This window comes from Zychaea mexicana, assembly GCF_025766255.1.
Source record: "Zychaea mexicana strain RSA 1403 chromosome Unknown BDB00scaffold_108, whole genome shotgun sequence".
Lineage (NCBI taxonomy): Eukaryota > Fungi > Mucoromycota > Mucoromycetes > Mucorales > Lichtheimiaceae > Zychaea > Zychaea mexicana.
Window position 1 is genome coordinate 1273 of NW_026516771.1, and position 27295 is coordinate 28567.

At 42.5% G+C, this 27295-nt stretch overlaps 8 protein-coding genes across 8 annotated transcripts; 4 read left to right on the forward strand and 4 right to left on the reverse strand.

Moving 5' to 3' along the window:
- Positions 1-684: 684 nt before the first annotated feature.
- Positions 685-1124, reverse strand: BDB00DRAFT_847970 (uncharacterized protein). Its single transcript, XM_053125270.1, has one exon. It carries the CDS (start codon positions 1030-1032, stop codon positions 781-783), a length of 252 nt encoding a protein of 83 aa, XP_052974688.1. The 5' UTR covers positions 1033-1124; the 3' UTR covers positions 685-780.
- Positions 1125-1698: 574 nt separating this feature from the next.
- On the forward strand, positions 1699-6790 carry BDB00DRAFT_932711 (uncharacterized protein; the record flags this gene model as incomplete). The annotated part of the gene is made up of 18 exons (XM_053129093.1): positions 1699-2339; positions 2465-2729; positions 2882-3023; positions 3165-3324; positions 3406-3568; positions 3660-3796; positions 3966-4037; positions 4160-4294; positions 4396-4606; positions 4725-4768; positions 4869-4958; positions 5052-5246; positions 5382-5541; positions 5634-5840; positions 5910-6092; positions 6234-6336; positions 6422-6546; positions 6618-6790. Exons 1-18 carry the CDS (start codon positions 1776-1778, stop codon positions 6788-6790), a joined length of 3129 nt encoding a protein of 1042 aa, XP_052974689.1. The 5' UTR covers positions 1699-1775.
- A 107-nt stretch (positions 6791-6897) lies between these two features.
- On the reverse strand, positions 6898-9285 carry BDB00DRAFT_41293 (putative Lysyl-tRNA synthetase). The gene is made up of 8 exons (XM_053117294.1): positions 9077-9285; positions 8663-8998; positions 8370-8566; positions 8122-8289; positions 7881-8043; positions 7658-7795; positions 7380-7567; positions 6898-7293 (listed from the first exon to the last, which is right to left on the reverse strand). The coding sequence occupies exons 1-8, from the start codon at positions 9183-9185 to the stop codon at positions 6976-6978; spliced, it is 1617 nt and encodes a 538-aa protein (XP_052974690.1). The 5' UTR covers positions 9186-9285; the 3' UTR covers positions 6898-6975.
- Positions 9286-9538: 253 nt separating this feature from the next.
- Positions 9539-10014, forward strand: BDB00DRAFT_791859 (30S ribosomal protein S12; the record flags this gene model as incomplete). Its single annotated transcript, XM_053121067.1, has 2 exons — positions 9539-9893; positions 9992-10014. 2 exons carry the CDS (start codon positions 9539-9541, stop codon positions 10012-10014), a joined length of 378 nt encoding a protein of 125 aa, XP_052974691.1.
- Positions 10015-10383: 369 nt separating this feature from the next.
- BDB00DRAFT_847986 (vacuolar protein sorting 25) lies at positions 10384-11640 on the forward strand. Its single transcript, XM_053125271.1, has 6 exons — positions 10384-10487; positions 10602-10756; positions 10847-10900; positions 10983-11080; positions 11178-11256; positions 11345-11640. Exons 1-6 carry the CDS (start codon positions 10426-10428, stop codon positions 11473-11475), a joined length of 579 nt encoding a protein of 192 aa, XP_052974692.1. The 5' UTR covers positions 10384-10425; the 3' UTR covers positions 11476-11640.
- A 7804-nt stretch (positions 11641-19444) lies between these two features.
- Positions 19445-23971, forward strand: BDB00DRAFT_848017 (uncharacterized protein). Its single transcript, XM_053125272.1, has 11 exons — positions 19445-19558; positions 19638-20289; positions 20398-20606; positions 20679-20846; positions 20942-21169; positions 21240-21419; positions 21484-21690; positions 21772-21867; positions 21930-22752; positions 22859-23348; positions 23449-23971. Exons 1-11 carry the CDS (start codon positions 19490-19492, stop codon positions 23924-23926), a joined length of 3600 nt encoding a protein of 1199 aa, XP_052974693.1. The 5' UTR covers positions 19445-19489; the 3' UTR covers positions 23927-23971.
- Positions 23972-25471, reverse strand: BDB00DRAFT_848031 (uncharacterized protein). The gene is made up of 4 exons (XM_053125273.1): positions 25320-25471; positions 25184-25202; positions 24533-25120; positions 23972-24433 (listed from the first exon to the last, which is right to left on the reverse strand). The coding sequence occupies exons 1-4, from the start codon at positions 25437-25439 to the stop codon at positions 24024-24026; spliced, it is 1137 nt and encodes a 378-aa protein (XP_052974694.1). The 5' UTR covers positions 25440-25471; the 3' UTR covers positions 23972-24023.
- Positions 25472-26756, reverse strand: BDB00DRAFT_848033 (uncharacterized protein). Its single transcript, XM_053125274.1, has 3 exons — positions 26352-26756; positions 26097-26245; positions 25472-26014 (listed from the first exon to the last, which is right to left on the reverse strand). Exons 1-3 carry the CDS (start codon positions 26613-26615, stop codon positions 25651-25653), a joined length of 777 nt encoding a protein of 258 aa, XP_052974695.1. The 5' UTR covers positions 26616-26756; the 3' UTR covers positions 25472-25650.
- Positions 26757-27295: the final 539 nt, after the last annotated feature.

The following is a 27295-nucleotide window of genomic DNA, read 5'->3' on the forward strand; positions in this document are numbered from 1 at the left end:
CACACTGTAGTTGATGAAAGTTTGATGTGACAACATAAGCAATTTTCTTTTATTACAAACCTGTGCATGACGCCATGCAAATTACGATACCCGCTCACCGCACGCCTCATCCATATACAGTAATATATATATATATTAGCATAGTATCGAAGGTGGCAGGCAAACACTATGAAAGCGCAACAGTGTGGATTAGTCTTGTTAAGAAATTAAATTATGTTTACCAAATACGTGGCATTCGGTTACAAAAAAGAACGAGGCTTCTCCTAATTAAACCCTCGAGGGCTCTGTTTTGCATATTGGTTATAGTTATCCGTCTCAGAAAAGAAAGTAATGGCGTACAAGATGCTATTGCCCATGTGACGACAAAAAATTTAATAAGAATATTCTTTTTGTGTTCAGTGCAACAGGGTAAGAAAAGTAGTTTAATGAAGTGTATGTTGTGTGATGTTTTATATGCAAGAAGTGGATGGTATGAATGCAAAAGGAGTATGTGTGTGTGTGTGCGTCTAATGTACTAGTGAACAAAAAGGTGGGCAAGGAACCGCTCCGCTATAGTTGATTTGGTGTGTATGTGGGCCCAAAAAGATACATGGAGTGAATGGTATATGTGACGGATAAGGGAACCAACAAGGCTGTCTCATAGCTTGTTTCTGGTGATTTTTCTAATGATGTGTGATGCTTGTATAGTAGTAGTAATAGTAGTAGTAGTAGGTGTGTGATGTATGAGAAAGAAGGTTATCTTGATGAACGATGGTGATGATGGTAGATAGCGGTAGTAGTTTATGCGGTGATGGTCGATGGGGCTTCTGGAAGGTCGGCCACGACAGCGTTTCTTCTTCGTAAAGCATATACTGGGACGTCAATCGTGTCAGTGGTATCCATGAACAGGGTTGCTCTGGCATTAGGACTTTTCTGGAGCCACTGGGCGATGCAGGCGGCAGACAAACACTGAACAGCTGACTCGAGGACCTGGTCACCGTCCTGGATAGAGTAGGAGTAGGCGTCGTTGACAGAAATGGTTGTGGAATCCATAATGATTAGCGTTGGAGTGGTGTAATGCGAGAGAGAGAGAGAGTGTGTGTGTGTGTGTGTGTGCGTTTGGAATGAGTATGAGAGAATGAGTGCAGAATGAGGTGAAAGAAAAAAGAAGCTCACGATGCGCACCCCTTTTTATAAGGATTTGCAGAGATAAGGTGACTACTATTAACCACCCAATATGGTCTAGCCAGCTTTTGCTGCAGGAGCTATTTTCGGATCTGTTCCACGTTCCACCTCCTTGCTCGTGGCCGGCTCCTTGCCACACACACACTCACTCACTCACGAACCTTTCCTTTTATCGACCCGCTCCCCTTTTTCTGTCATTAATAACAGACAAACCCGCCATCCTCAACAACCAGACAGAGCAAACTGGGTCATCTTAAAAAGTGTGGAAATGCGGGGGGAGGGGGGGTAGTAAACAGGAATGCTTGTGGGATGGCGTGTGACACACTGTGGACGCATAAAGTGTTATGTGTTATGTGTGGGGGGCACTGGGCAATAATACCAATAATACTAATAAGAAGGGAAAAAGAACGTGTGACGGTGACACTGTTTATGCATGCACCACTCCATTCAATAGCGGCACCGGCTTTCGGCTTATGCGGGTCTTTTTTTACTTTGGTATGTGTCACACCACCCCCAGTCTCTCTCTCTCTCTCTCTCTCTCCACTTTCTGCGCATGCGCAGCTGATCCAATCAATTATCATCAAGATTTTCTCTATCGCGTGCATTACTACATGTCAACTAAAAGAGGACGACAGCCAACGGCTGATACTGCAGAAGAAGCACCAACAAGTAGTAGCACAGCGCCGCCAGCGACCAAAAGAAACAAAAAGGCAACCGCTCAACAACAACAACAACAACAACAAGAGCAAACACTGCCACCAGCACTCGACCGTTTGCAAGACGTGTTTGGACGATTAAACACGTTTTGTGCATTCTGTGACGCACGGCTCACCACTGCTCTGACATGGCGTCGAATTCAGTCTGCAGTTCCAAATGTCACCCTTGACGATTTGGCCGCCATTAACGTCGTTTTGCCAGACTTCGTTACACTAACGTATGAAGACGACGAGTCGTCCAAACAACCCGTGCTTGAAGTGCAGTTTGGCAGATTGGTCAGCAAGCGTGCTGCGCGTGAAAAACAGACGGCAGCGCTTCAGAATAGAGGCGACGACTGGGATTTCCGCAGGAAAAAAACGCCCGAGATCAAGCCTGATCAGATCCAAAAGACCGTGCATACCAGAAACCGTCGTTTCCAACAAGGTTTGGCCAAGTTTGTGGTTGCTTGTCGCAAGAAGGTAGTGTCCTGTTCCTTCTCCTCAAAACGACCCCCTTTCGCCAATTCTCCATGTCCGTTTTCCCAGTTTTTTATTCCCCCACCCCCTCACAAAAAGGTTTCTGATTACAAAGAGGTTCATTGCAGGGACTTGACCCTGAGGCACATCTCGAGGCAAAATTGAAACAAGATCTTTCTCAACAACAACAACAACAACAACGAGATAATAATGATGGCAGTACTGACCAGCAGCAGCAGCAGCAGCAGCAGCATCAGCAACAACTAGCTTCTCTTTCTGAAGCAAGATCCATGCATGAAATTATTGGTTACATGCAGGCTCAAAAGTTCTACCGTGGCCAGTTATCGAACAGAGAATGTCAGCGCGGTTTTCCTGAAAAAGTGGCGCGGTTTGGTAGGTTAACAAAAAGGAGGAAAACGACGTGATAAATAGACGGGAGAGGGTGGTGTAAGTGAAGCTAGGGCAGTTACTCAAGTCGTTGCGTTCGTAACGGGTACCATGTGTCAACAACCCTCTCTATGTAATCCTATGTATAAATCATTTAGGCGTGCTTGATCCTCCTGTTGCTGACGAAATTGCACAGGCATTAGAGCAAAAAGGAATCACAGAGCTGTACACACATCAAACTGAAGCTATACAAGGATTGAGGAACAAGCAGCATGTCATCGTTGCCACATCGACAGCTAGGTAAAAACTTGTTTAAACTTGCTTACCAGAAAAAAAGCTGGAATCGAATCGAGTGAGTCCTGTCATTAGTGCTAACCTATAAAGTGTTATTATTATAAACACACACATCCCCGTTTTATTCGCCCCTCCCTGATATGTTAGTGGCAAGTCTCTGATCTATCAAATACCCGTTCTTGAGAAACTGCTTCAGGATAGTACAGCCCGTGCCATGTATATTTTCCCCACCAAAGCCTTGGCTCAGGATCAAATGAGAGCTTTGCAAGAGTTTATCCAGTACTGTCCCCGTCTATCGAATATCAAGGTAATACGGCAAATAATGAGCATCATGTTGTGAGCGGTGCGTGTGCCCCTTTCTCCCAAAACGTTCATTCCCAAATCATAGGTGTCAACATTTGACGGTGACACGCCCTCGGACCAACGCATGCATATTCGAAGCACTGCTAGTGTCATTTTCACAAATCCTGACATGCTTCATCATTCGATTCTACCCAATGTCAAACAGTGGCAATGGTTCTTGACGGCTTTAAAGTTTGTTGTCGTTGATGGTTAGCACTCGTTTCCTTGTTCTCTTACTTTTTTCTCTTCTAAACGAATCATCATCGTTGTTGTTGTTGTTGTTTTTTTTTCTTTTTTCAGAATTGCACATATACAATGGCCTTTTTGGGACAAACGTAGCACTCATTATGCGACGTTTACGACGCCTCTGTCGCCATTTTGGTGATGATTCCGTCCAATTTGTCTCCTGCAGTGCGACGATCAGACATCCCGATCAGGTACAGTAATGTTTTTTCTTTACTTTACTTTGTTGTAGATATGCAAGTAAAGCAAGATCAATACTGTTGGAAACTCAGGAGAAAAGAGCATTTATCACTGCGTTTGCTATTATTAATCATACTAGTCCTTGTTGCTATAACACCATCAACTTTATGCACGTAATTCTAGCACATGAAGCTTGTATTTGGAGTGGATAACGTTAAACTGGTTGATCAAGATGGGGCACCATGTGGTCGCAAGGTACAAATTGGCTATTTCCTTTTTTTTTTTACTTTTCCTGCGTTACCGCATTTGTTCTTATTGTTGTTGGCGTGTCACCCGATCTGTCATTAATATATATTTAATGTGCATGCACGTTTTAGGAATTCATTGTATGGAACCCGCCACTACTCAATCCCGCAGATCCACATTCTGGCCGAAGAGGTGCTGTAGCTGAAGGCGCTGATATTTTTGAATATCTCCTTTCACACAATGTACGAACAATCGCATTTTGCAAGGTAACAAAAGAGCACTCCCCCCCTCTCCTTACTACTACCATGCATACCATGCGAAAGAAAGTCTTGTGACGAATTCAAATATTGACAATCAATATATGCAGATCCGAAAAACATGCGAAATGCTAATGAAGCAGTTACGAGAAAGCCTGGAAAAGCAAAAGAGATTGGATATCTTAAAAAAGGTCATGTCCTATCGTGGTGGATACATGCCTCACGAACGGCGCAAAATTGAGCAACAGATGTTTAGCGGTGATTTACTGGGTGTCGTTGCCACAAATGCGCTAGAACTCGGTGTAGACATTGGTTCACTAGGTATGTGCACATACACAACAAAAGAAGAACAAATCCTGCTAAAGATACACACCATGGTATTCATATTGTGCATATGTCGATGATGACATTGACTGTTTTCTTTTCTTTTTCGTTTTAGATGCAGTCCTTATGGTTGGAATGCCGTGGTCCCAGTCTGCAATGGTGGTGTATCGATTTGAATTTTGTTGATAACCTCGTCATTTCTATAGGTATTACTATATATTGATGCAGTTGTTCCACTGTTATTGTTTTTTATTATTAGTGGCAACAATCTGGGCGTGCGGGACGACGGAATACAGACTCACTCTCTATGGTGATAGCAGACAATAATCCAATGGATCAATTTTATGCAGTAAGCATTTGGTGCTGTTTAACTATAAGACATGGAAATATATAATTGATCCACGTACAATCTATGTACTATGTATATTATTGTTTACTCTAGCGTCATTCGGCAGAGCTGTTCGAAAAGCCATTGGATGACATTCAATTCGAAGTAGAAAACAATCTTTTAATTCTAGAAAACCATCTTCAATGTGCTGCTGAAGAGCTTCCTATTGATATTGAGACAGATCAAGTGTATTTTGGACCACGGATACAAGAAGTCTGTGAACAGCACCTTGCATCGATTGGCAACAAGGTAAGTAGCGGTGACAGCAGTAGTAAAGCAGTAGTAGTTCTTGCTTACTTGCATATCATCCAGAACACACATTTCGTAATGAATAACATTGAGATTATGACATCCAAATATGTCTGTTGAATCTATATCATGCAGAAATATCGGCCACATCCTCGGTTCCGCCCTTATCCAGCACAATTTGTAAACATCCGAAATATCACCGAAGAAATTTATGCTGTCATTGATGTAACCGGCGGTCGTGATGTAGTTCTAGAAGAGATCGAAGCGAGTCGTGTTCCTTTTGAAATCTATGAAGGTGAATATTCTTTTATTTTTTCGTTCTACAAGAAATAGTCCTTTCTAATAGCTTCAAATATATATCTTACTGTTACTATCATCATCATACAGGAGCTATATTCATTCATCAAGGCAAACCATATCTCGTCGAAGAATGTAATGTGGAGAAGCGTTATGCCAAGGTGCATTTGACACGTGTCGACTGGACTACACAGCAACGTGACTATACCAATGTGAACGTCATTAATACTACCATGTCCAAATCCATCGGTTCTCGCGAGAATCGACGTAATACGGTCGCATACGGAAAAGTCTCAAGTAAGAAGGGGAACACATATGTTATTACGTTAATAACATTAATTAATATGCTTTTCTATGCTTACGTAGTCGAGACAGTAGTCTTTGGTTACTACAAAATGGATAAACGCAATCGAATCATGGATAGCTTGGAAGTGTATATGGACCCAATCTTACGCGACTCAACAGGAATATGGGCAGATGTCAATTCCACCGCCTTGGCAAAATTAGAAGAATTAGATATTGACAGGATGGCATCCATTCACGGTGCAGGTACACAAGATCAAGGAAAAACATATATATATATATATATATATATTGTAGACAGTGGACCCCAGCATACACATGCATCAATGGCTCATGACCAAGTATATGGAAGAATCTGACATTCATATGGTATCCATCGCGTTTTAGCACATGCCCTGATATCATTGTTGCCAAGTTTTACCTCATCCACCAATGTTGATGTCCGCACAGAGTGCAAAAGCCCCTATGCAACACGACCGCGACCGCCAAGGTAAAAACGATGGATAGAAAAGGAGGGGAAAAAGCATTCATGCGCGCTCCCGAGATAAAGGTTAAATAACTTTTTTGTGATGCAGGATCGCATTATATGAGACGCAACCAAGTGGTATCATCCGCCAAGCATACCACTTTTTTAGTGACTTAGTCAACATGTCTGTGGAGCAACTTCAAAACTGTGAATGCGAAAGTGGATGTCCTTCGTGTAAGTAAGCTGCATATCTTTATTTAATTGCGCGATTGACTAAAAAAGATTTGGGCAATGTATCGAATTAGGTGTGCATTTGGCTTCTTGCTCGGAGCACAATGTTTTATGCTCCAAACTTGGAGCTCTTGTGGTCCTCAGATCTTTGTTGGATATGGATATTCAAAATGTCGAAACCAACATTAACAATACTGATATTAATCAACATGTAACGTCACAGGATCCTCTCATCAATAGCATTTAAAATAATGTATCTTTTCAAAAGGACAATTACTCCTACTTTAAACATCTACATCTCCATTGCTATGGTCTACTGTACTACGAATGCGAATAAAATCAACTCCCTCGCAAAATTAGTATCAAAGAGTTAGTTTTCTGACTAAAGAAAAAGAGGTAGCATGGAATTTGTTTATTTCTATAAAGCATATATTACTTTATATTCTCAGTAAAAGTCACTGGACGCATTACGGGAAATGCCAGCACTTCCCGAATATGTGATGATCCTGTAAGAATCTGTACCACGCGATCGATACCCATACCCCAACCTGCAGTAGGTGGTAAGCCATATTCTAAAGCATCACAGAATGCCGTATCAGGGAGAGGTGCTTCAATATCTCCTTGTTGTCGTTCTTGCATTTGTTGTTCGAATCGAATACGCTGCTCGTTTGGATCGTTTAATTCTTCATAGGCATTTACAATTTCCTTGCCACCGACGAAAAGTTCGAAACGTGCAGCTACTGCTCGACCCTGTGAAAACAAAACGTTTCCAGATACATTTGTTCAATTTGTTTTTCCAGCTCTAACGCCGTATCATGCATGTAATTTCTCTTTACCTTATCGTCAGTATACCCCTTGGCAAGTGGGCTCAATGCAACAGGATGGCTATACAAAAACGTAGGTTGGGTGCATTCAGGTTCAATAAAATGGGATATGAGCTTGTCGAGGATACGTGGGATGGTTAGCGGCCCAGATAGCGCAACACGATGTTGTCGACACGCTGCTACAAGTTGATCCGTCGCATCTGCTTTGGGGGGGGTTTTTTTTGAATGGAATAGCAAATCACTCATATTAATTGATAGTTCATGGTAGCATGTGTTTGTCATTTTTTTACCTTCCGTTTTCAAAAGGTCCGCAACTGGTAACTGTAAAAGAGACTCCAGTCGATCCAATACATGGATGCGCTTGAATGATTTGTCAAAGTTCACCGAGTCTGGAAGACCATGCTTATTATTGACCTCTTGCGTTAGCCCTAGGCAGCAAGAACAAAAAAAAACAGAGAATGTGAGTAATTGCAACTATCGAGCAACAGACAAATCCACAAAAAAAATTCATACCTCGAAGCATATCTTCTGTATCATTCATAAGACTATCCAGGTTCCCGTACGCTTGATAGAATTCGCAAGTGGTAAACTCAGGGTTGTGGTCGGCATCAATGCCTTCGTTTCGAAATTGCTTTCCAACTTCATAGACACGGTCCATGCCTCCAATAACCAGTTGCTAAAAGTATGAAGCCAAAGTTATCAGCAATTGTCTCTTTTTCTAAAGAGTCCCCCTTTTACCATGTAGTAATTTTACCTTGAGGTATAATTCTGGTGCGATTCGAAGTTGCATGTCCATACTCAGAGCATGTGCACGAGTCATAAACGGCCTTGCATTTGCACCGCCTGCTTTATCTGCCAACACAGGTGTCTCCACTTCCAAGAAGCCTCGATCTTCCAAAAATCGGCGGATATATTTAATGATCTACATGAAAAATGTCAAATTCGCACCAACACTAAACATGCAAATTTTTTCTTCTTCTCAAAGGTATATAGTGAACATACCTCGGCACGGATCCGTAAAGTTTTGGTGACATGCGGATTGACAAGCATATCCAAATGACGCTGTCGGAACCGTTTCTCCGGATCCTTCAAACCCGCTCGGGGTATATCTTGTAGACAAGGCGTCAATACGCGCATTTCACGGGTCACAAACACACCTGCCTGTCCACGGTTCGTTTTTCCAGGTACACCCGTAAATGCTAATAATTCAAAGCGTTTGAGTATCCTTGTTTTTATTCAATCCCCACACACACACACACACACACACAAAAAACAACGACGCGCGGGGTGCTTACATGCGATATCGCCTCGACATAAGGCATGGTTGGCTTCTGCAAACGAGTCTCCCTCATACCGTCCTTTGGATGCAACCACTTGAATAAGCTCGCCGTTTTGTATTACATCATAAAAAACAAGTTTCGCACTGGATTCACGTTTGGAATGAATCCGTCCTGTCAATGTCACAATGGTGTCGTCTGCTTTCTGGCCATTGTCGAGCAACTGTGTCTTTTGACGTATATCTTGAACGGTACTCCACGAGCCATGGCGTTCACGATCAAGTGCAAATCGTGGGTATTGGAGACGTTTTGGGTCAATGGTTCCATACTCAGGCTCTTGCTGTTTTAATGTACCTGTTCAAATTGTTTATAGGTTTTCTCGGGGAATCAGCCAGGTTGTCAAAAACAGAAAGCCTGAAAGTGAACACATACGAGCGGTGGTCGAGAATAAAGCTCGATTCCGTGTAAACGGTTTGAGCCGTGTTGTTGCTGTTGTAGTTGGAAGTCGACGTAGACTTGAACCGGCTACTCTCAAGACCATAATATATAGATATACGTGCAAAAATAACAAGTTACAAAATGTTGTCGGCGTTCTTGTTCAACACCGTAAAGAAGTGTGTGCAAGTTCAACCGCCGCACTTTTTGTTTTTTTTTCTCTGCGAGTTCGGAAGTGCCAGGTGGGTCTTTATTATTTTTCATTTCTTTTTTTTTTTCATTTGACATAAAAGAAAAAGAAACAACATGCAGGCCGTACGATCCTTATTCAATAAAACCCGGTTATTGACGCCCCTTGTTTCGTCCGTCGCTGCACGTCCTACCATCAACAACACATTTGCTACCAACGCCACTTCACTTTTGGTAGCACGACCATGGCTTACACAACAAAACGCTGGCATGGCCACACTGAATCAAGTCATTAAAAAGTGTCGCAAATCAAAAAAGAACGTCAGCAAATCACCAGCATTGGATGACTGCTATCAGCGAAAAGGCGTTTGCAACAAGGTGTACACGACAAAACCTAAAAAGCCCAACTCTGCTCAACGTAAGGTCGCGCGTGTCAAGCTCACCAACGGCAAGTCAGTGATTGCATACATTCCTGGTGAAGGCCACAACTTGCAGGAACATTCTGTTGTGTTGGTCCGTGGTGGTCGTGTTCCCGATTTGCCAGGTGTTCGATACCATTTGGTGCGTGGTGCTTTGGATTTACAAGGCGTTGCTACCCGTACTACGAGTCGCTCCAAGTATGGCAGTAAGTAATCGTATATTTGTTTTTCAATGTGGATATGAATGTATGTGGGTATATACCAGGTGTTTGACCTTTTTCCTTGTTTTCCGTTTTTATAATAGCCAAGAAGCCTTCCAAGAACTAGATACTCTAATATTTACGAACACACCAACACACACACACACACCCAAAAAGAACCCCTTGTATGTTTTTTTCTACCGTCCCTCTCCCCTTCAAATCATAGATAAACAAAAAGTACTTGTACATTTTTTTCACAGCAACATCGATCAGATTATATGAGGATATTGACATGGAGGATGTGCGCAATCATTGGATATTGCTTTGTAGCGGGGATGGACGAGTGAGATTAACAATAATAATAAGCAGGTAGCATCACTCTGACAACGCATTGATGTGTGGCTCCAGCATTTCAACCATACTTGCTTAATGTTGGCCATACATGTGTAGAAAAATGCGTCTCTCCTCTTTTTTTTTTAAAAGAACCAAGGCCGCTGCCAAATTTTAAGGTTTCGATTTTCTTTCTATTCAAAAGTAAATGACCAGCACGCGAGCCGAGTTCACATTTCCCTCCATTCACAACTTTCCACCATTCTATACGTAAGCATCATGCAGCAACCATTTATTAATAAGAAAAACAAACGTCAACGGATATATATATCGGGAAAACGTGGATATACGAGAAGAAAAAGACTGAGATGTATAAGCATATAGTCGACAGCCTACCGATTCGACATGGGAAAGTCAGCTTAATCAGTGGAGCGAACTGATCTTGAGTTACTGTCGCCATTACAACAAGTTTCGCATCGATTTACACGAGGCAACAGCACCTGGCGTATCTCAACTATTTGAGAATTCAAAGCTTAAACGTAATTCTTGGAATTAAAATAAATGGGAGAGGTGACACACACGCGTTCATCCCGGTTACTAATATGACCCACCCTCACCCACTATTTTAGGTCGACTCTCTTTTGAAACTTTGCAAGAAATTGTGGATAATATGGTACAGCGAGGTAAAAAGAAAGCATACTTACCCAGCTCTTTCGAAAAAAAAGATAAAGTCGATTTACTTATGCCCAAAATATATAATTGTAGGTGATGCGGAATGGGAAGACGGACCCAAAGGTACTAAATCGCAAGCAGTTATTTATTGGCGTAAACCCAGCGATTGGGCGACTTTGATACTGAATTGGGTATGGGAAAGAGAAAACCACAGTATAAAGTGGCATAGGAAAAATGCTACCTATATATACATTCGTGTTGGCTAAAATTATATCAAATGTTGAATAGGTGAATGAAACGGGCATGAACAACAATAGTATTTTGACTGTGCATGAAATAGCACATGGCGACTTGGCAGAAGATCAACGTAAGTTTGGGAAGCTTTGGATTTGGGATGTATTGCAAACGCGGGGGTGGGATCAATCGAGGCTCTAACATCTGATAATGAAATATAGCGTTTTACGAAATGGATCACTTCATTTTACTCAAAGCACTTCAACTTCTCGCAAAACGCGGCGTTGCCCAGCTTTTCAAAGGATCATCGGACGATGAGAGTATGGGTGTCAAGTTTTTTAATTCAGCTTAAATTGAATGGGAGTAAACGATCACATTTGCAAGTATAAAATGCTAAAGTCTTGTCACTATATCATTGTAAAGTTTATCACAGAATAATAGTATACATATACCCCCCGTCTTTCATTTAAAGCTAAATGGACATATCGTATAAATGGATCTATTCATGCTGTTTTAAGTTTATTGGAAAAGGGGGAAGAAACGCTAAAGTTTCATTTGTACAGGTACAAAGGCGGTGGTAATCACAGTTGTGGTACATACAAAGTGACATAGTACTGGCCACCATTGTTACCGTCGTCGTCGGCGGTAATACAGTAATACCCCGTTAATTTCAAAGCCAAGCTCTTCCAAATCTTGTGTGAAACTAAAGGGGTGTGGAAGTTAAAGACATCTTGCATACATATTTTGTCAAGTATTGCTAACAAACTGGGATGGAACTTATGATCCGGATTTATGTATCAGTGCGGGGTGTGTATGATCTCAAATTGGTGATTCAACCTTCTTCTCAGCTTTGCTTATCCGTAAGAAAACTTTTCACAAGTATCTGGGGGTACAGCTACAGCAATGTCTACATTGAGTAACCCAAATCGGTAGACTACAATGTTGAATTCGAGAGACCTACATTCAATGCCGAGAAAAGGACTTATAATTCTATTTGTGCGTTGACAGCGATGTAGTCTATAATCAACGAGTATATAGCGATATCATAACTCTAGTGCATTTAATAACACTGTATGTTTCTATGATTAATAAAAGGAACACCAGCTACCAATGAACGGACCCTCAAACAACGACATGGCCTTTCTGCCATTCATAACCACCAACTTTTTGAACCGAATAATGGGCTTGAAGAGCATATATGTAATACAAAATGGACGCCTTCAGATGCGTTTGCACCATCTTAATGCTTCCCTAAACAGCATTTACAGTCATTCAAAGACATGTAAAGTATGTTAGAGCGCTCATACGCCTGTTATATATTGGGATCACGTATTGCCTGCTTGAAAATTCCCACAACGTCCCCAAGAGGATTATAATGACATTGACCAACAAATTCATCAAACGTTTCGACCGCTTCGCTCAGGTTGTTTCTTTTGAAGAAAACACTAGCGTCACAATAGGCGACTAGCGCTCTTCAGGGCTCCGTCGAGTTTACCATACTGTTTTTAAGTTTCGGCACGAATGGTCAGGGACTACTTTTTGCAACGGCGTAAAGCAAGGAAGCCTGGTAATATATTTACTGACATATCTATTTCTACACACTGACCGCTTGTTAATTGTACTACTTGCAGTCAATGAACCTAATCAACTGTATGTTCTGCATCGTGGATAATATGAAGAAAGACCTTGATTGAAAGTCTGTGAAAGAAGTGAGAATGACTCTTTCTTTTTAACGAGAGTACCCCAAAACTTGTATAGCCTGATCGCCGGGAGCACCATATTAGGCGATCGCAATCCAGGGAATAATAAGTGCGTAGATATACAGTCGCGACCATCGGCTGCTGCCTTTTATTAAGCAATCAGTTGTGTTTTACAATTTGAGAGAGCAAACAGCTTTGTGTATTCGGATAAAGAAGAGTTTAGTCAACAACTTTGGTAATATGTTTTATATAGTAGAGCTCTTGACAATTGTCTAATTGCAATACTTCCAGTAACTACAGGATGTATCAACAACGAGGAGTTTGCGCTCTTTTAACTTTATTCATCCAAGCCTTAAGAGGTGTAAAAAGGAAAAAATGAACGCAGTGGAAAGTCCAACAGGAGAACCAAACATCGTATAATTGAAAGGTCCTGATAGAATGACACATTACCAGTCCTCGTCATCTAGTTTGACAGCACTACTACCCGATCGCAATAACAAAGTGTCCGCCCGATTTGCTAGCTGCGCATGTCTCCGCAAAAGGAGCTTGCCACACCTTCGCCACCGTATACATAACAAATCAGCAACCTATACAAACGTGGGTCAAGCAACCTTTCATCAGAATACTCCATGGGCCGAACAGAATCCACATTATCACTTGTAGATATCTGGTCCGCCAGGGCAAATGATGCGAGTCCTTGGCAATTTAGCAGTTACTGCTTCCCAGATCGCACACGAGCACTCATCCGTCGTACTTAATCATCGTTGGCATTCTGTCTTTCTTCTTTGTCATTTCTAATTGAGTTGTTCAGTCGCACCTTTTCTTTTTCTTGCGTACTCATTGAACAAGTTGGCATTCGAAACGTACCTGTATTTGACGCGGAGGCTGGGTGCGTGCACTGACACTTCTTTCCAAAATAAGCGGCGACAGTATCGGAGGGTACATCGGCATGGTGAAACATACATAGCATGTCGATCACTGCTGCTGTAGCGTATTTGACTTCTTCACGACGACTATCACTTACACATCTCCTTCGCCTTCCCTTTGCTTTTAGGCCAAGTTGCGTCATATGATATAAGCGGTCCATAAAATGAGCCAACCAGAGCGGAGCCAATCAAAAATGATGGATTTTCATTGAAGACCCGAGCGTGACGGCAAAAAAAATTGTCTGAATAAGAATACCAAAAACCCCCCATCCCTCCCATTTTTTTTTCTTCTTCAGTTCCATTTACACAAACTTTATGAAGCGCAAAGTGTTGTGTGAATCCTTGACTTGGAAAGCTATCCGCCGAGTCGAGGTGGATATTTTCACCCGAAAGATGCTTCAACGGTAGCAAGGTTGTTGGAAGCATGCCCTAGGGCTGCACCAACGTAGTACAACAACCTTGAGGCATCTTTGTGCTTAGTTGACGTTGTGGGCACACACGGGACGGGCGCCACTAGTGAATGGCGAAGGTCTCTCATTGCGTAGCGACCATTCACTACCTGCGTCTTCGATCAGGTTTTGTTGTCTTCCTGGAAAAAAGAGACAGCAGGAGTTTTTCCCCTCTTTTTCTATTGGAACTTCCTAGAAAAGAGGGTTTCTCTTTAAAATACAATAAGAAAATGACAAAAAAATAATAATCAACAAGAGAAGCTTTCTATTTTTGATTATTATTATAACGGAAAGTTAATCTATCGTTGGATAATGCCATCCCAATTCACAAAGAAAGATCTCTCGCGTATAGATCGACCTTGTGATGTACTTTTGTACTTTGTTTGTGAATGTACTGATTAAGACTTAGGATCTTTTTCAAGTGCATATAAAGCGGTGGCAACTCTTTGACACCGTGCTCTCTACGCACGGACCCTGCTAATGTTCTTAAATGTAAAACAACGAGGTTGCGTTTGTGTTTTTCTTTTCTGTGATGCAAGATGCGTTTGAAACAAATGACCACCAACGGCAGCAATTGAAACACGCTTGACTTCAAGCTTGACTGACTGCTGCGGATTCGCATTGTCAAAGCTTGGTTTAAAAAGGGCTTATACGATATTTTATAACGCAAGTAGGATGCCTTTTTTCCCGCTATTCTCCGGTTTCAAAAAGTGCCACTTTTCTCTTGACCATTCGTCTTTCGTAAACGGATTCCACCTTGTCAGTGGCGTTTGAGCTTGCGTTACTTCTCCCTCGCTCTTACAGGCGAAGAATGACCCTTTTATCATTTTAGTTAGCATCCTCGCATTATCTCTGTCGCGTAACCTGCATGAATAATTTATGTGGCACATCGTGCTATACACATATACACATATACAATGCAAATTGCCAATTGCATCAGTCAGCTTACTTTTGTTGGTAAGAGTTGGCGTGGCACGAGGTGTTAAAGAATGTGTGAGTAAACGATGCAATAATAATATTATACGCGTGATTTTACTTACGGATATATGATTCTTCATCAGTAAATTGTATTAAGCGCGCAACAACCGAGCCATCTCATCTCCTCCGCTTACGACTGTATTCTCATTTGTAAGCAACTACAGAAATGGCGGCGTAAAACAAAGGTATACGTTTCTTCCAAAATACGAGAGCACTCTTGTTAATAGACTGCATAGATTCATAGAGCTGCGAAACTACAAGAATGCTTTTACTCTTGAAGGATGATGGTCGAGAAGAAGGAGAAATGGCAGCCGCTATCCGGATCTTTTTTTCAACAACATGTTCGTTCGTCTCAAATCGTGGCGCATTTTAATGTACTGATATTAAACAATTCCTGGAAAGTTCAAGGCTGAAGACTAAATATATAGCAGCGCAAACGTGTATGCTCCAGAAAATTTGAACGCTCCCCGAGAAACGCAAGCTGGTTGGAGGAATTGCTTAGATCCTGATCGTTTGTCGGATCACGGTCTTGCTTGGATCTTTTACTTTTGTTCCTGATAATCAAAGTTACGCAATGATCACCACGATGGCTTATAAGCGTTGTAGTTGATGCGTGTAGTCGACCTAGTTTCGCATTTTAATTTTCTCCAATGTGGGATATTCCAATAATCTTCTTTTGCAACGAAATCCATTTCAATGCCTTGTATCGTTTTATAACGTTTGAGGATTGTTTTCTTCGGCAGTGTAAATTCATACAATTGCGCCTTAGCGGACATGTTGCCCAATACACTACAACGGAGCTTAGATAGCAAGTATGTTCCATATTGAAGCTTTCTACATTGGCATCATATGATTTCCTCTAGGCGTATCCGATTGTCCACTTTTTATAGACTCCTTCAAATTTTGTCTAAACCACTTTTTTGTCAAAATGATAGCGAATGATCAATTCGCAGTAATCCGATAGGCAGGCCAGTAATACAAAAAAGGAATCAACTATTATAATGTTCCAAGTCTGGTGCATTGATTCTGAGCGTTTTGACGAAAAAAATACTGTTGGCAGCAGGTTGAAAACTGATATTCACGCGTATTGAGAATGGATCAAACGCCCCGAATATAAAGTAGAAGAACGGCACAAAGGCATCGAATCATCTCTTTAGGTGTGTACAGTGCAATTAGGCACTTACCCATCTCACTCAATTTCAACCAAGAAGGTACGACCTATCAAAAAAGCTGGTCACGACAAATGGACTTTTTTTTTGCGTTGTCAACTACACGTACAGATTTTTTTGTAGATTAGCTGCATCAATAAAATTAGAATGAGTGCATGCATAAAACACTTTACTGTATAGCTACACTTATGGTTTGGTATGAACTTGGAATTTAAAGGAGTACTAGCCTGCACTCTCGCGAGTATTAATTGATTTGTGAGAGAAAGGGGAGCATAGTAGCGGTAGTTGTATTATCCAGAAACTCGATACTGCGCTTTTCGTGGAGAAGTATATGCAACAATATGTACCGTATTACCTGGCTTCCGGTACAAGGTTGAGAAAAAAACTGGTCTTCAACGCACAAACCGATAGAACTTAATTTCACAAGACTGGTCTGTCGCTCTTTGTTTGTATCTCCTTTAATTTACCCTTCCAACCCTACCACGCCGCCAATATCACATTATCCACATAATCCACCTAACCCACCCCGCCAATTTCACATTATCCACATAATCCACATAACCCACCCCGCCAATTTCACATTATCCAGATAATCCACATAACCCACCCCGCCAATTTCACATTACCCACATAACCCACCCCGCCAATTTCACATTACCCACATAACCCACCCCGCCAATTTCACATTACCCACATAACCCACATAACCCACATAACCCACCCCGCCAATTTCACATTATCCAGATAATCCACATAACCCACCCCGCCAATTTCACATTATCCAGATAATCCACATAACCCACCCCGCCAATTTCACATTATCCAGATAATCCACGTAACCCACCCCGCCAATTTCACATTACCCACATAACCCACCCCGTCAATTTCACATTACCCACATAACCCACATAACCCACCCCGCCAATTTCACATTACCACCCCGCCAATTTCACATTACCCACATATTCCACATAACCCACCCCGCCAATTTCACATTATCCAGATAATCCACATAACCCACCCCGCCAATTTCACATTACCCACATAACCCACATAACCCACCCCGCCAATTTCACATTACCCACATAACCCACCCCGTCAATTTCACATTACCCCACATAACCCACATAACCCACCCCGCCAATTTCACATTACCCACATAATCCACATAACCCACCCCGCCAATTTCACATTACCACCCCGCCAATTTCACATTACCCACATAATCCACATAACCCACCCCGCCAATTTCACATTATCCAGATAATCCACATAACCCACCCCGCCAATTTCACATTACCCACATAACCCACATAACCCACCCCGTCAATTTCACATTACACATTATCCAGATAATCCACATAACCCACCCCGTCAATTTCACATTATCCAGATAATCCACATAACCCACCCCGCCAATTTCACATTATCCAGATAATCCACGTAACCCACCCCGCCAATTTCACATTACCCACATAACCCACCCCGTCAATTTCACATTACCCACATAACCCACATAACCCACCCCGCCAATTTCACATTACCACCCCGCCAATTTCACATTACCCACATATTCCACATAACCCACCCCGCCAATTTCACATTATCCAGATAATCCACATAACCCACCCCGCCAATTTCACATTACCCACATAACCCACATAACCCACCCCGCCAATTTCACATTACCCACATAACCCACCCCGTCAATTTCACATTACCCCACATAACCCACATAACCCACCCCGCCAATTTCACATTACCCACATAACCCACCCCGCCAATTTCACATGACTCACATAACCCACCCCGCCAATTTCACATAACCCACCCCGCCAATTTCACATTACCCACATAACCCACATAACCCACCCCGTCAATTTCACATTACACATTATCCAGATAATCCACATAACCCACCCCGTCAATTTCACATTATCCAGATAATCCACATAACCCACCCCGCCAATTTCACATTATCCAGATAATCCACATAACCCACCCCGTCAATTTCACATTACCCCACATAACCCACATAACCCACCCCGCCAACTTGTTGCCCAGTTGCCTTGCAAGTGGGGTTGGAAGGGTCAAATATACCCTTCCAACCCTACCATGCGGACTCTTTTTTTTGCCATTTGCCTTACTACAGAATGCCCAACTTCACAGGCTGTGCTAGCCCTCTATCCGTTCCGTGTGAAAATGGTGTTGGGGATTGGGCAAAACAAAACACGATCCTGCTCGCTATCGTTGCCTTGGCGCAACTCCAAAAAGAATTCTTCTGTTGCAAAATGTACTTTCCAAACAGGTCGTCCTTTCACCTGCTAACTTGACGGCTCAACCGTGGACCCGACAGAGATGGCTAAACCAAGTTTTTTTTTTTCGGCAGTGATAGAGTAACTAGCTGCCACCCAGGCAACCTCCCCCGGTTTATTGAGGTAGTTTTTTGAATTGACAAGCGGCCTTGTCTTACAAACGATGCACTCTGGCGCGCATTGTTTGTGTCGCAACCATAGTGATACTCGTGGGGTCTGCGACAAAGACACGCGCTCGTCTAGCGCCTAGAATGACGAGTACAGGCTCTCTCTTGGATCTCGCCACGAACGACACGAGGCTTACTGGCGTACAAAACTTCTGAAGTAACAGTACCAGTAACAGAAACGCGGACGGTCATTATAAAGACGAGCCTTTGTCGCCTTCGCACTTTAGGATTGAAGAATATGTAGAGAGACAAGACACACTAAATTTGATTCTCAGTCACCAGATCACTGGAAAACGAGCACAACACACACAGACCACAATTAAGCATATTTATTGACTAGCAACATATTTAGCAATACATAACAGGACAAGGAAATTTTAGGAGAGGGCTCTTGACAACGAGAGAAAAACTTTACCGGCCAAGGCTATATATGTATGTGAGCTGCGTGGCCAAGCACATTATCTTTCCTTGGGTCCATTATCGTAATAATGAGCATGGCAGCTTTCGGACTAGAGTCCTCGCTCGACACAACATGGGAACATCCACATATGGTAATTGACGTCACAAAGGTGATTTTGCTTCTATAATCTAAATTCGCTCCGTCGGTTCCCAACTAGCAAATTTCGGGGGCTGCCCTACACCTTTTTCACCTTCCTTTGACAATGTCCTTAGCAGGGTATCTCTTTGGCAATGTTGACGAACAAGGCCGACTCGACACTGATTTGGACGAAGTAATTATTTATTCATTCAATGGGAAAAAATTGAAAATACATTCTCCATTCATTTTAATAATGTTTTTGTGTATCATAGGAACTGAGGGAATCGTTACAGCATGTCGATTCGGGTGTCATTTCAAAAATTTTCAATACCGATACTTTTGGACTTGAACACGGAAGTGTAGAACGTGGAGAAGAGGAAGAAGAAGAAGACGACGACGAAGACCTGAACGATAATGAGTTAGCCGAAAGACGAAAAAGACAACAACAGCAACAACAAGAACATGCATCGGATGCTGTTGATTATTCAGATTTCAATGAAGCCGTACCCGATGATCAGATCTTTTCAGAAAAATATTATAAACGAGGCATGGGAATTGTACAAACCAAAGCACAACAACCAAAGTCGCGTCTACGATTTGTTACCGACGATTATGACGACGAAGAAGAAGAAGCTCAGATTGTAAAGACAGAACAAGACGAGCAACAGCAGACGAGTAAACCGTTAATAATACCACCGAGTGCACTAGCACAATTTCCTTTCTCATCATCAACGTCTGTGCAAAAGCAACAACAACAATTGAGGACGATACCAGAATTACCTGCGCAGCCGCAGCAGCAACCCGCGCGCCAAGTTGATATCAAGGAATTGTTTCCTGCATTTGAACAGGGCAAAGTCCTCAAGTTTTCAGATCTGTTCATGACAAAGCTCAATCAACGTTCGAAACTATTACCAAGCAAGAGAGGTAGTTTCTTTTTTCACTTTGTTGGCTAAAAGTGTTTTTTGAAAGAGGCGGCAACATTGCTAATTTATTTGTCCAACGCTTTTTTTTCTTCTCTCTTTTATCATTCAGTGATTTTTGGTGATGGTTACGAGTATGAGGTCGAACGAGATGAACGAATGCTTTTTGCACGTCCGAAAAAAGTGGAACGCGTTCGATGGGATCATGGAAAAGCACCAGCGAAACGACGAAAGCTTGATATTACACCAACAGATGATTATCCTGTGAGCGAAAGCGAAAGTGAAGGTGAAGAAGACGTATCGGATGAAGATGTTGAAACGGTTAGCATATATACATATATAGAGTTATATCGAATCTTTTTTTTTTGTCTATAATGTTAACATATATTTTAGCCATATGTAACCGAGACACCGGCAATCGACGTGGAAAACAACCGATTATACCATTCTGTCATGTTGGATATGTGGGAAGACCGAATTCAGTGGGGTGGGGATAGCGACGGAGAGACGGCCAAAGGTAGCAGCCATGAGGAAGTTCCACTTATTGGTGAAATTGAACAGGTAACAACTATGAATGACGGATGAAAAGGCGGGTTTGGCTTCTACAACTATCCCTCTCTATATAACCTAACCTTTGTCTATGTTTTTGTATATAGTCGGTCGTATCCAAACATTTGAATCAACAGCTTGAAGATGGAGATTGGCTTGATGCCGTTATCTGGAGCAACGAAAAACCAAACCCTGCTTTTCTCAAGATTGACCTAGATTTGAATGATTCCAACATGTTGTTTGATTGTGAAGAAGTGGAGGCTACAAAGGCTCAGATGGTTGAAGCGAAACAAGTTAAAAAGGGTCGAAAGCCATTACCAAAGCCCCTTCCCAAGGTAAAAATAACTTTAGTAGGCAAGCAATGTGCAATTTTTATTAACAAAATCTTTTTTTTTCTATAAAAAGATCCCAATTATCTACAGCACCGACGAGCCGCACAACAAACTCCCTCTTAATCGGTTCAATTTATCAAACGACAAATTTTATGACTCTCATTATACCGGCCGACTTGTTCGTGTACGACAAACATTTGGACAGCTGGTCGTTCAGCATGCACTACCGGCATTAAAGTTGCATCCTGCATTGGTAAGTGGTCTCAATATCTTAAAAAGATTTTGATGTTCTAATATGTATTGCATATGCAAATTAGTACAAAACACGTTTATCCAAGGCCGAACTTCGTTCATTCCACCGACCCTTGTTACAATTACCTTCGAATTCTGATATACAATTTTCGCGTGTCAAAGTCAGCAAGAAGAAGAAAAAGGACAAGAAGAAGGGTTATGTGGATGCAATGCGAAGCACCAAGGATTTGTCACTTAAAGATAATGCGCCATTTGTGTTGTTGGAATTCTCGGTATGTTTTTTGTTTTATGCTTGTCAAACAACTTGCTACTGTTAAACGGTCATCTTTTGGACTAACTGGTCCTCTAAATAGGAAGAGCATCCTCCGATCATATCAAACGCCGGTATGGGTACATTGATCATCAACTACTATCGGAAAACAGAGCCCAAGGATGAAACTGTACCTACGGTAAGTTCAACTTTTCCCGATTTTAAAAAGTCAGTGACAACAAACTAAATTTGGGTGAGTAGGGCGATATTGGTGAACCATTTGTACTCGACATTGGCGATACATCACCGTTCATGAACTTTGGCAATGTCGAGCCTGGGCAGACTATATCCGTACTCTACAACAATCTGATCCGGGCACCGCTTTTCCGACACGATGTCAAAAGCACCGATTTCCTCTTTGTCAAGAGCACCTACAAGGGCAATACCAAGTATTATATCCGGGAAATCCCCGCCATTTTCACCGTTGGACAAACCTACCCTGTGCAAGAAGTGCCTGGACCGCACTCGCGCAAAGTGACCACCACGATCAAAAACCGCCTGCAAGTCGTTGCGTATCGCCTTATCCGAAAAAACCCGCTCCAACGTCTCAGAATGAATAAGCTGGCACAAAAGTTTCCGGAATACACAGACATCCAGATCCGACAGCGATTAAAGGAGTTTTTGGAATTCCATCGACGGAACAAAGAAGGGGGAGGCGGTTATTGGAAGACGCGAGGTGGTGGTGAACCACCTAACGAAGAAGACTTGCGCAAAATGGTCACTCCGGAAATGGTGAGCTTGTATGAAAGTATGCTTGTGGGTGAACGGCATTTGCAGGATCTGGGTTATGGCGACGTCAACGATGATGAAGAGACTGGCGAGGGCGATTCTAAGCTTGAAGTGGAACAACAGCTGGCACCTTGGTTTGCTACACGTAACTTTATCAATGCCACACAGGGAAAAGCTATGCTTAAACTGTATGGCGCTGGTGATCCAACGGGCAGAGGCGAAGGTTTCAGTTTTATCCGTGTTTCCATGAAGGACATTTTCTTGCGAGCTGGCGAATCTGCCGAGGAAAAGCTTGGTAATCCCCCCCTACACACACACTGTTTTAAAAAAAGCCATTCATTGTCATAATCTTCCGTGGGAGGACGATCATACTGACATTTTTCTCATATTTATATATTTAGCTCAAATCGAACAACGACCCAAAAGTGCCCATCGATACAATGTTGCTGAGCAACAACAAATCTATCGAGAAGAAATTGCACGTATTTGGAAAGCCCAGCTGGAATCGCTGGCGAGCAAGACGGAGCCAGAGTTATCGGATCACGACGGAGAAGGAGAAAGCGAGGCAGACGAGATATCGCGTGAGGTATATCACGCAGACAGTCCGATGGGCATGGGTTCTCCTGCTGCACATTACGGAGGACGAGGCTATGGAGGACGGTTTGAACGTGCGCATTCTGAAACGGTGGATGACGATGAAGTGTCAGTGACAGGCAGCTTGAGCTCACGCACCAGTTATCATGTCAACAATCCAAACAAGCATCTGATCATTCGAAGATTGATGCGTCAAAAGAACGGAGAAAGCTCGTGGGTGCAAGAAGTCATTCGAGACCCTGTGGTTATCAAATCATATTTGCGACAGCGGCAGATGATTGAAGAAGAGGCGACAAGGTATTTAATTTAAGCAGCATCAGTTTGTTTCAAAACAATGGGGCTGACATGTATGTTAAAATCAATACTAAACTTGCACACACACGGATATTATAATTAGCACGGAAGCGCTCGAGCCAACGGATGACGTGGAAAAGAATGCCAGAATGAAGAAACGTATTCAAGATCAACTTGCCAAGCTCAAGAGAAATGCCGAACGACGACGACAGCGACAATTAGCAAAGCAGGCTGCATTGGCCGAAAACCCGGTACTTGGCTTGATTCGTGGCAAACGTGAAGGTGCTATGCGTCGTTGTGGTAACTGTGGACGACTGGGCCATATGAAGACAAACAAGAACTGCCCAATGTTCCATATAGTCAACAATATGAACAATGCAGCAGCGGCAGCAGCGGCAGCAGCGGCAGCAGGTGGAACTCCAGGAACCCCAACAGCAACACCAACAACCCCTTCGTCATCGCAACAACAACCAACCACACCTTCTAATAATCCAGCTGAACCGTCCTTATCAACAACACCAGGAGGTGCTGCCACTCCCAGTGCTAATCCCGCCACACCTTCCTCGCCCCCTGTTAAATAGTTTTCTTTTTCTTTTATATACAACATGTGATTTTTATACATATATATATACATGCACACACACACACATACACATATCACAACAAATAAGTTGCCTTTTACTTTTTTTTCTTTTTCTTTTGGGATGATAGCTCCTTGATACAACGATTGCATTGGCAATCAAAATAGTAATCTTGGCGCAGTAATTGGCGTCGCGTGGATACAGGTAAAGATGAATCAATGTAGGATATCGTGAGCGGGTCACCTGCATTGACGTGTCGGATGGTTCGGATCACCATTGTCCGAAAAGTCCCACGGGTCTGAGAAAACACGTCCGGGTAGTAGTAGTAGTAATGGCTGATTTCATCATCATTTCCACAACTACTACTATCATCAGAACCTTCTTTTTCCTTCTCGGTCAGCAGCAGCAGCAGTTCGGATTCCAAGTCTTGTTGTTGCTCAGCAAATTGCTCTGCTTCACAGTTGTTATTGCAATCGTGATTAAAGAGAGATACCAAAGGAAATAAGGCTAAATTACATAATACATATATATTCATGTGATGAAATGCTTTAGTTTAGATTCCTTTGGCTAAGCTTTTCAAATGTGTTGTTTGACTAAAAACCATACCTCGTGCGACTGGACCGCTATTACTGTTACTGCTGCTACTGCTGCTCTTGTGCTTCTTATCCTTATTACTACTAACACTATCATCACTAGTAGCACTGAGATAGATCCCGAATCCATTCGATTCGATCTTTGAAATGAGATGCGCGATATCAGAAGTGTCGGTGTACTTGTCAACCAACTGAGATTCCAAGAACAGCTGGATGCGATGCCAATCGTGTCGAACCGACTCATCCCAATCATTATAGTGTGATTCGAGTGCTTCTACTTGCTCAAAAGTAGATAAGAATGGGGTATTGTCGTTGTTGTCGTTGATGATTGTTTGTTGTTCTTGTTCACGTTGCCAATAGATGAGGAGGACCAACTTTGCAACGCTTTTTTCATGCCTGTCGACCTTTTTCAAGGTGGCCAGTTTTCGAAGTGCTGAACAAATCCATTGACCGGTATGTCGTCCGGGACAGTATTGCTCGTAACATACTTGACTGCAAAAGTAAACTTGATCACAACCATGACAGTGTGTAGAGAAATATCGCGTTGGATGAACACACACGCAACGCGCACAGATCCGTTTTTTGAAGCTGTCAAAAATTGCTTCTCTGCTGAGGTTAGCTTCCGCCACCGGGGCCCTCCGTTTTACTATTTCACAACGATTACCTGTGGCATATGGATAGACCTGTTTTTTTTTTGTTGTGTTGTGTAGAGGAGAGTAAGATATAAGCTGCCATTTTCTTTGTCGTACCGGTATCTCTCTATTTCGCTTTTTTTTTTTTCGTTCGTTTAAGGCCCTTACATGGAATAAAGTTGTGCCTGAGGGTAAAGATTCTTTCGCAATAAACTCACGCCCCTTTCCAGGGGTTGTTTGTACAATGACATGCGGCGATGAGCTTGAAAGCGATTCCAAGATTGACATTTTTCTTTTTTTTTGAGAGAGAGAAGAAAAGAAGAAAAGGTGTGAGAGGAATTTTTTATTGGTTAAGGTTATATATTTAGGCGTGATGGGGCCGGGAGGAGGATGTAAAAATAAAGCCAGCCAAAGGATATATACACAGTGAGGGAGATTAATCGGTCAATGATAATAATGATAATAAGAGTAATATATTGCTGTACTAGGACACAAGCGACTATGCTGCTAGGCGACGGTCGCTGTTGCTACTGTAGTGATGGTACTGATGAAAAGGAGGTGGCAATACGTTTGCATTGCCGACTGGCGTAAAAGCCGATCTCCGTGGTGGGCTTGGTGGTAGCGATGATGATGACGCAGACGGTATGGTGGTTGATAGATTTCTGTTGTTGCTATTATTAGATATCAATGCTGATGTAGATGTTGGCGTAGGAATGGCCCTTGATAGTGTCGTTGGAGATGCTGGAATCAGTGAATCGCCACAGATATCTTCTGTTTCGGCGAATGATGCGGCGTAGTTGTTGTTGTTATTGTTGTAGATGGTTGCCACTGCGGGAAAAGAAGAACATCCTACTGGAACATGGCTAAAGTAAATAAAAATCAAGTCAGCTCTCAAAAATAGTCAGAGATCTCATTTGCGGCACCCCCCCCCACCCCGCAACATACCTGCTACTACTGCTACTACTGCTACTGCTGTTGTGATATTGCTCATGTCTGGATAATGTGGTTTTCCGCGTAAATGTCTTTTGACAGACTTTACAAGTGTACGGACGAAAGCCGCTATGAACTCGACGATGGCGTGCCAATGATGATGACTAAAAACAAATACTTGAATCTGTCAGTTATCTTAAAGCAGCAAGTAATAGTAGTAGTAGTAGTAGTTTGCGCAAAAAAATAAAATAATATATCAAGATGGTTTACATCACTAAAGGAACGTTGGCACGTTTCGATTTCACAGACGTGTGGCCTTTCACCAGTGTGTGTACGTCGGTGTACATTTTTAGCACTGCGTTGTATGAACTGCTTGTTGCACCCGGGCCAGTCGCAGCGGTACGGGCGCTCGCCGGTATGGATTCGTTCGTGGCGTTGAAAGTCACTGCGCCTGACGAACGATTTTTGACAGTCGTGCCATCCACATACGTAGCGTCGATCTGTCATGTAGAGCAACTGAGCAACCTTCATCATGTAGCCAATAGAGAGAGTGGATGGTGTTGTTGTTGTTGTTGTTGTTGTTGTTGAACTTTGTTCGTTTCGTTTGTTTGGAAGGTGTTTATACGTTATAAAGAGGAACAGAGGGCAGAATGTGCTATCAAATATAAAGAAAAGGAAAGAGAGAGAGAGAGAGAGAAAAGAGAAAGTAGTCAAAAGGCTAGGCTTTTTATACATGAACTAAAGCGGGTTTCCTCTTTTGGATGGGTAGTGGTCGGGGGTGGGGGTGTTGGGTGGCAGCAGAGAAAGAGAGAGAGAAAAAGTGGGTTTGTCACAGGACCGTCAGAGACTTGACATATGTTGTGTTTCAAAAGCACTAAAGAGCTCCTCAGATATATTATAGTCCGGTGCAGGCATGATAGAAGACTCTGTAAGCCCAGCAGACAAGTAGTGTATATGCGTAGTACACAAATTGACAATCCCAAGTGAATACTGCGCGCGTGTATGTAAAGCCAAGTTGGTATGTGTGTTCTCCCCCCCCCCAAGAACCTGTCTCTCTCTCCGAACTCTTTTCTTCTCTCTTCCACCCCTTTCCCTTTCCGTAAAGATTTAAACAACCACTTGCTCCTATCTTTTGCCCAAACGTTAAGAAAGCAACAAAAAGGTCATGGGGGGGGGGGGGTTGGGTGGGGTGGGGAGAGGAGGAGAAAGAGTGG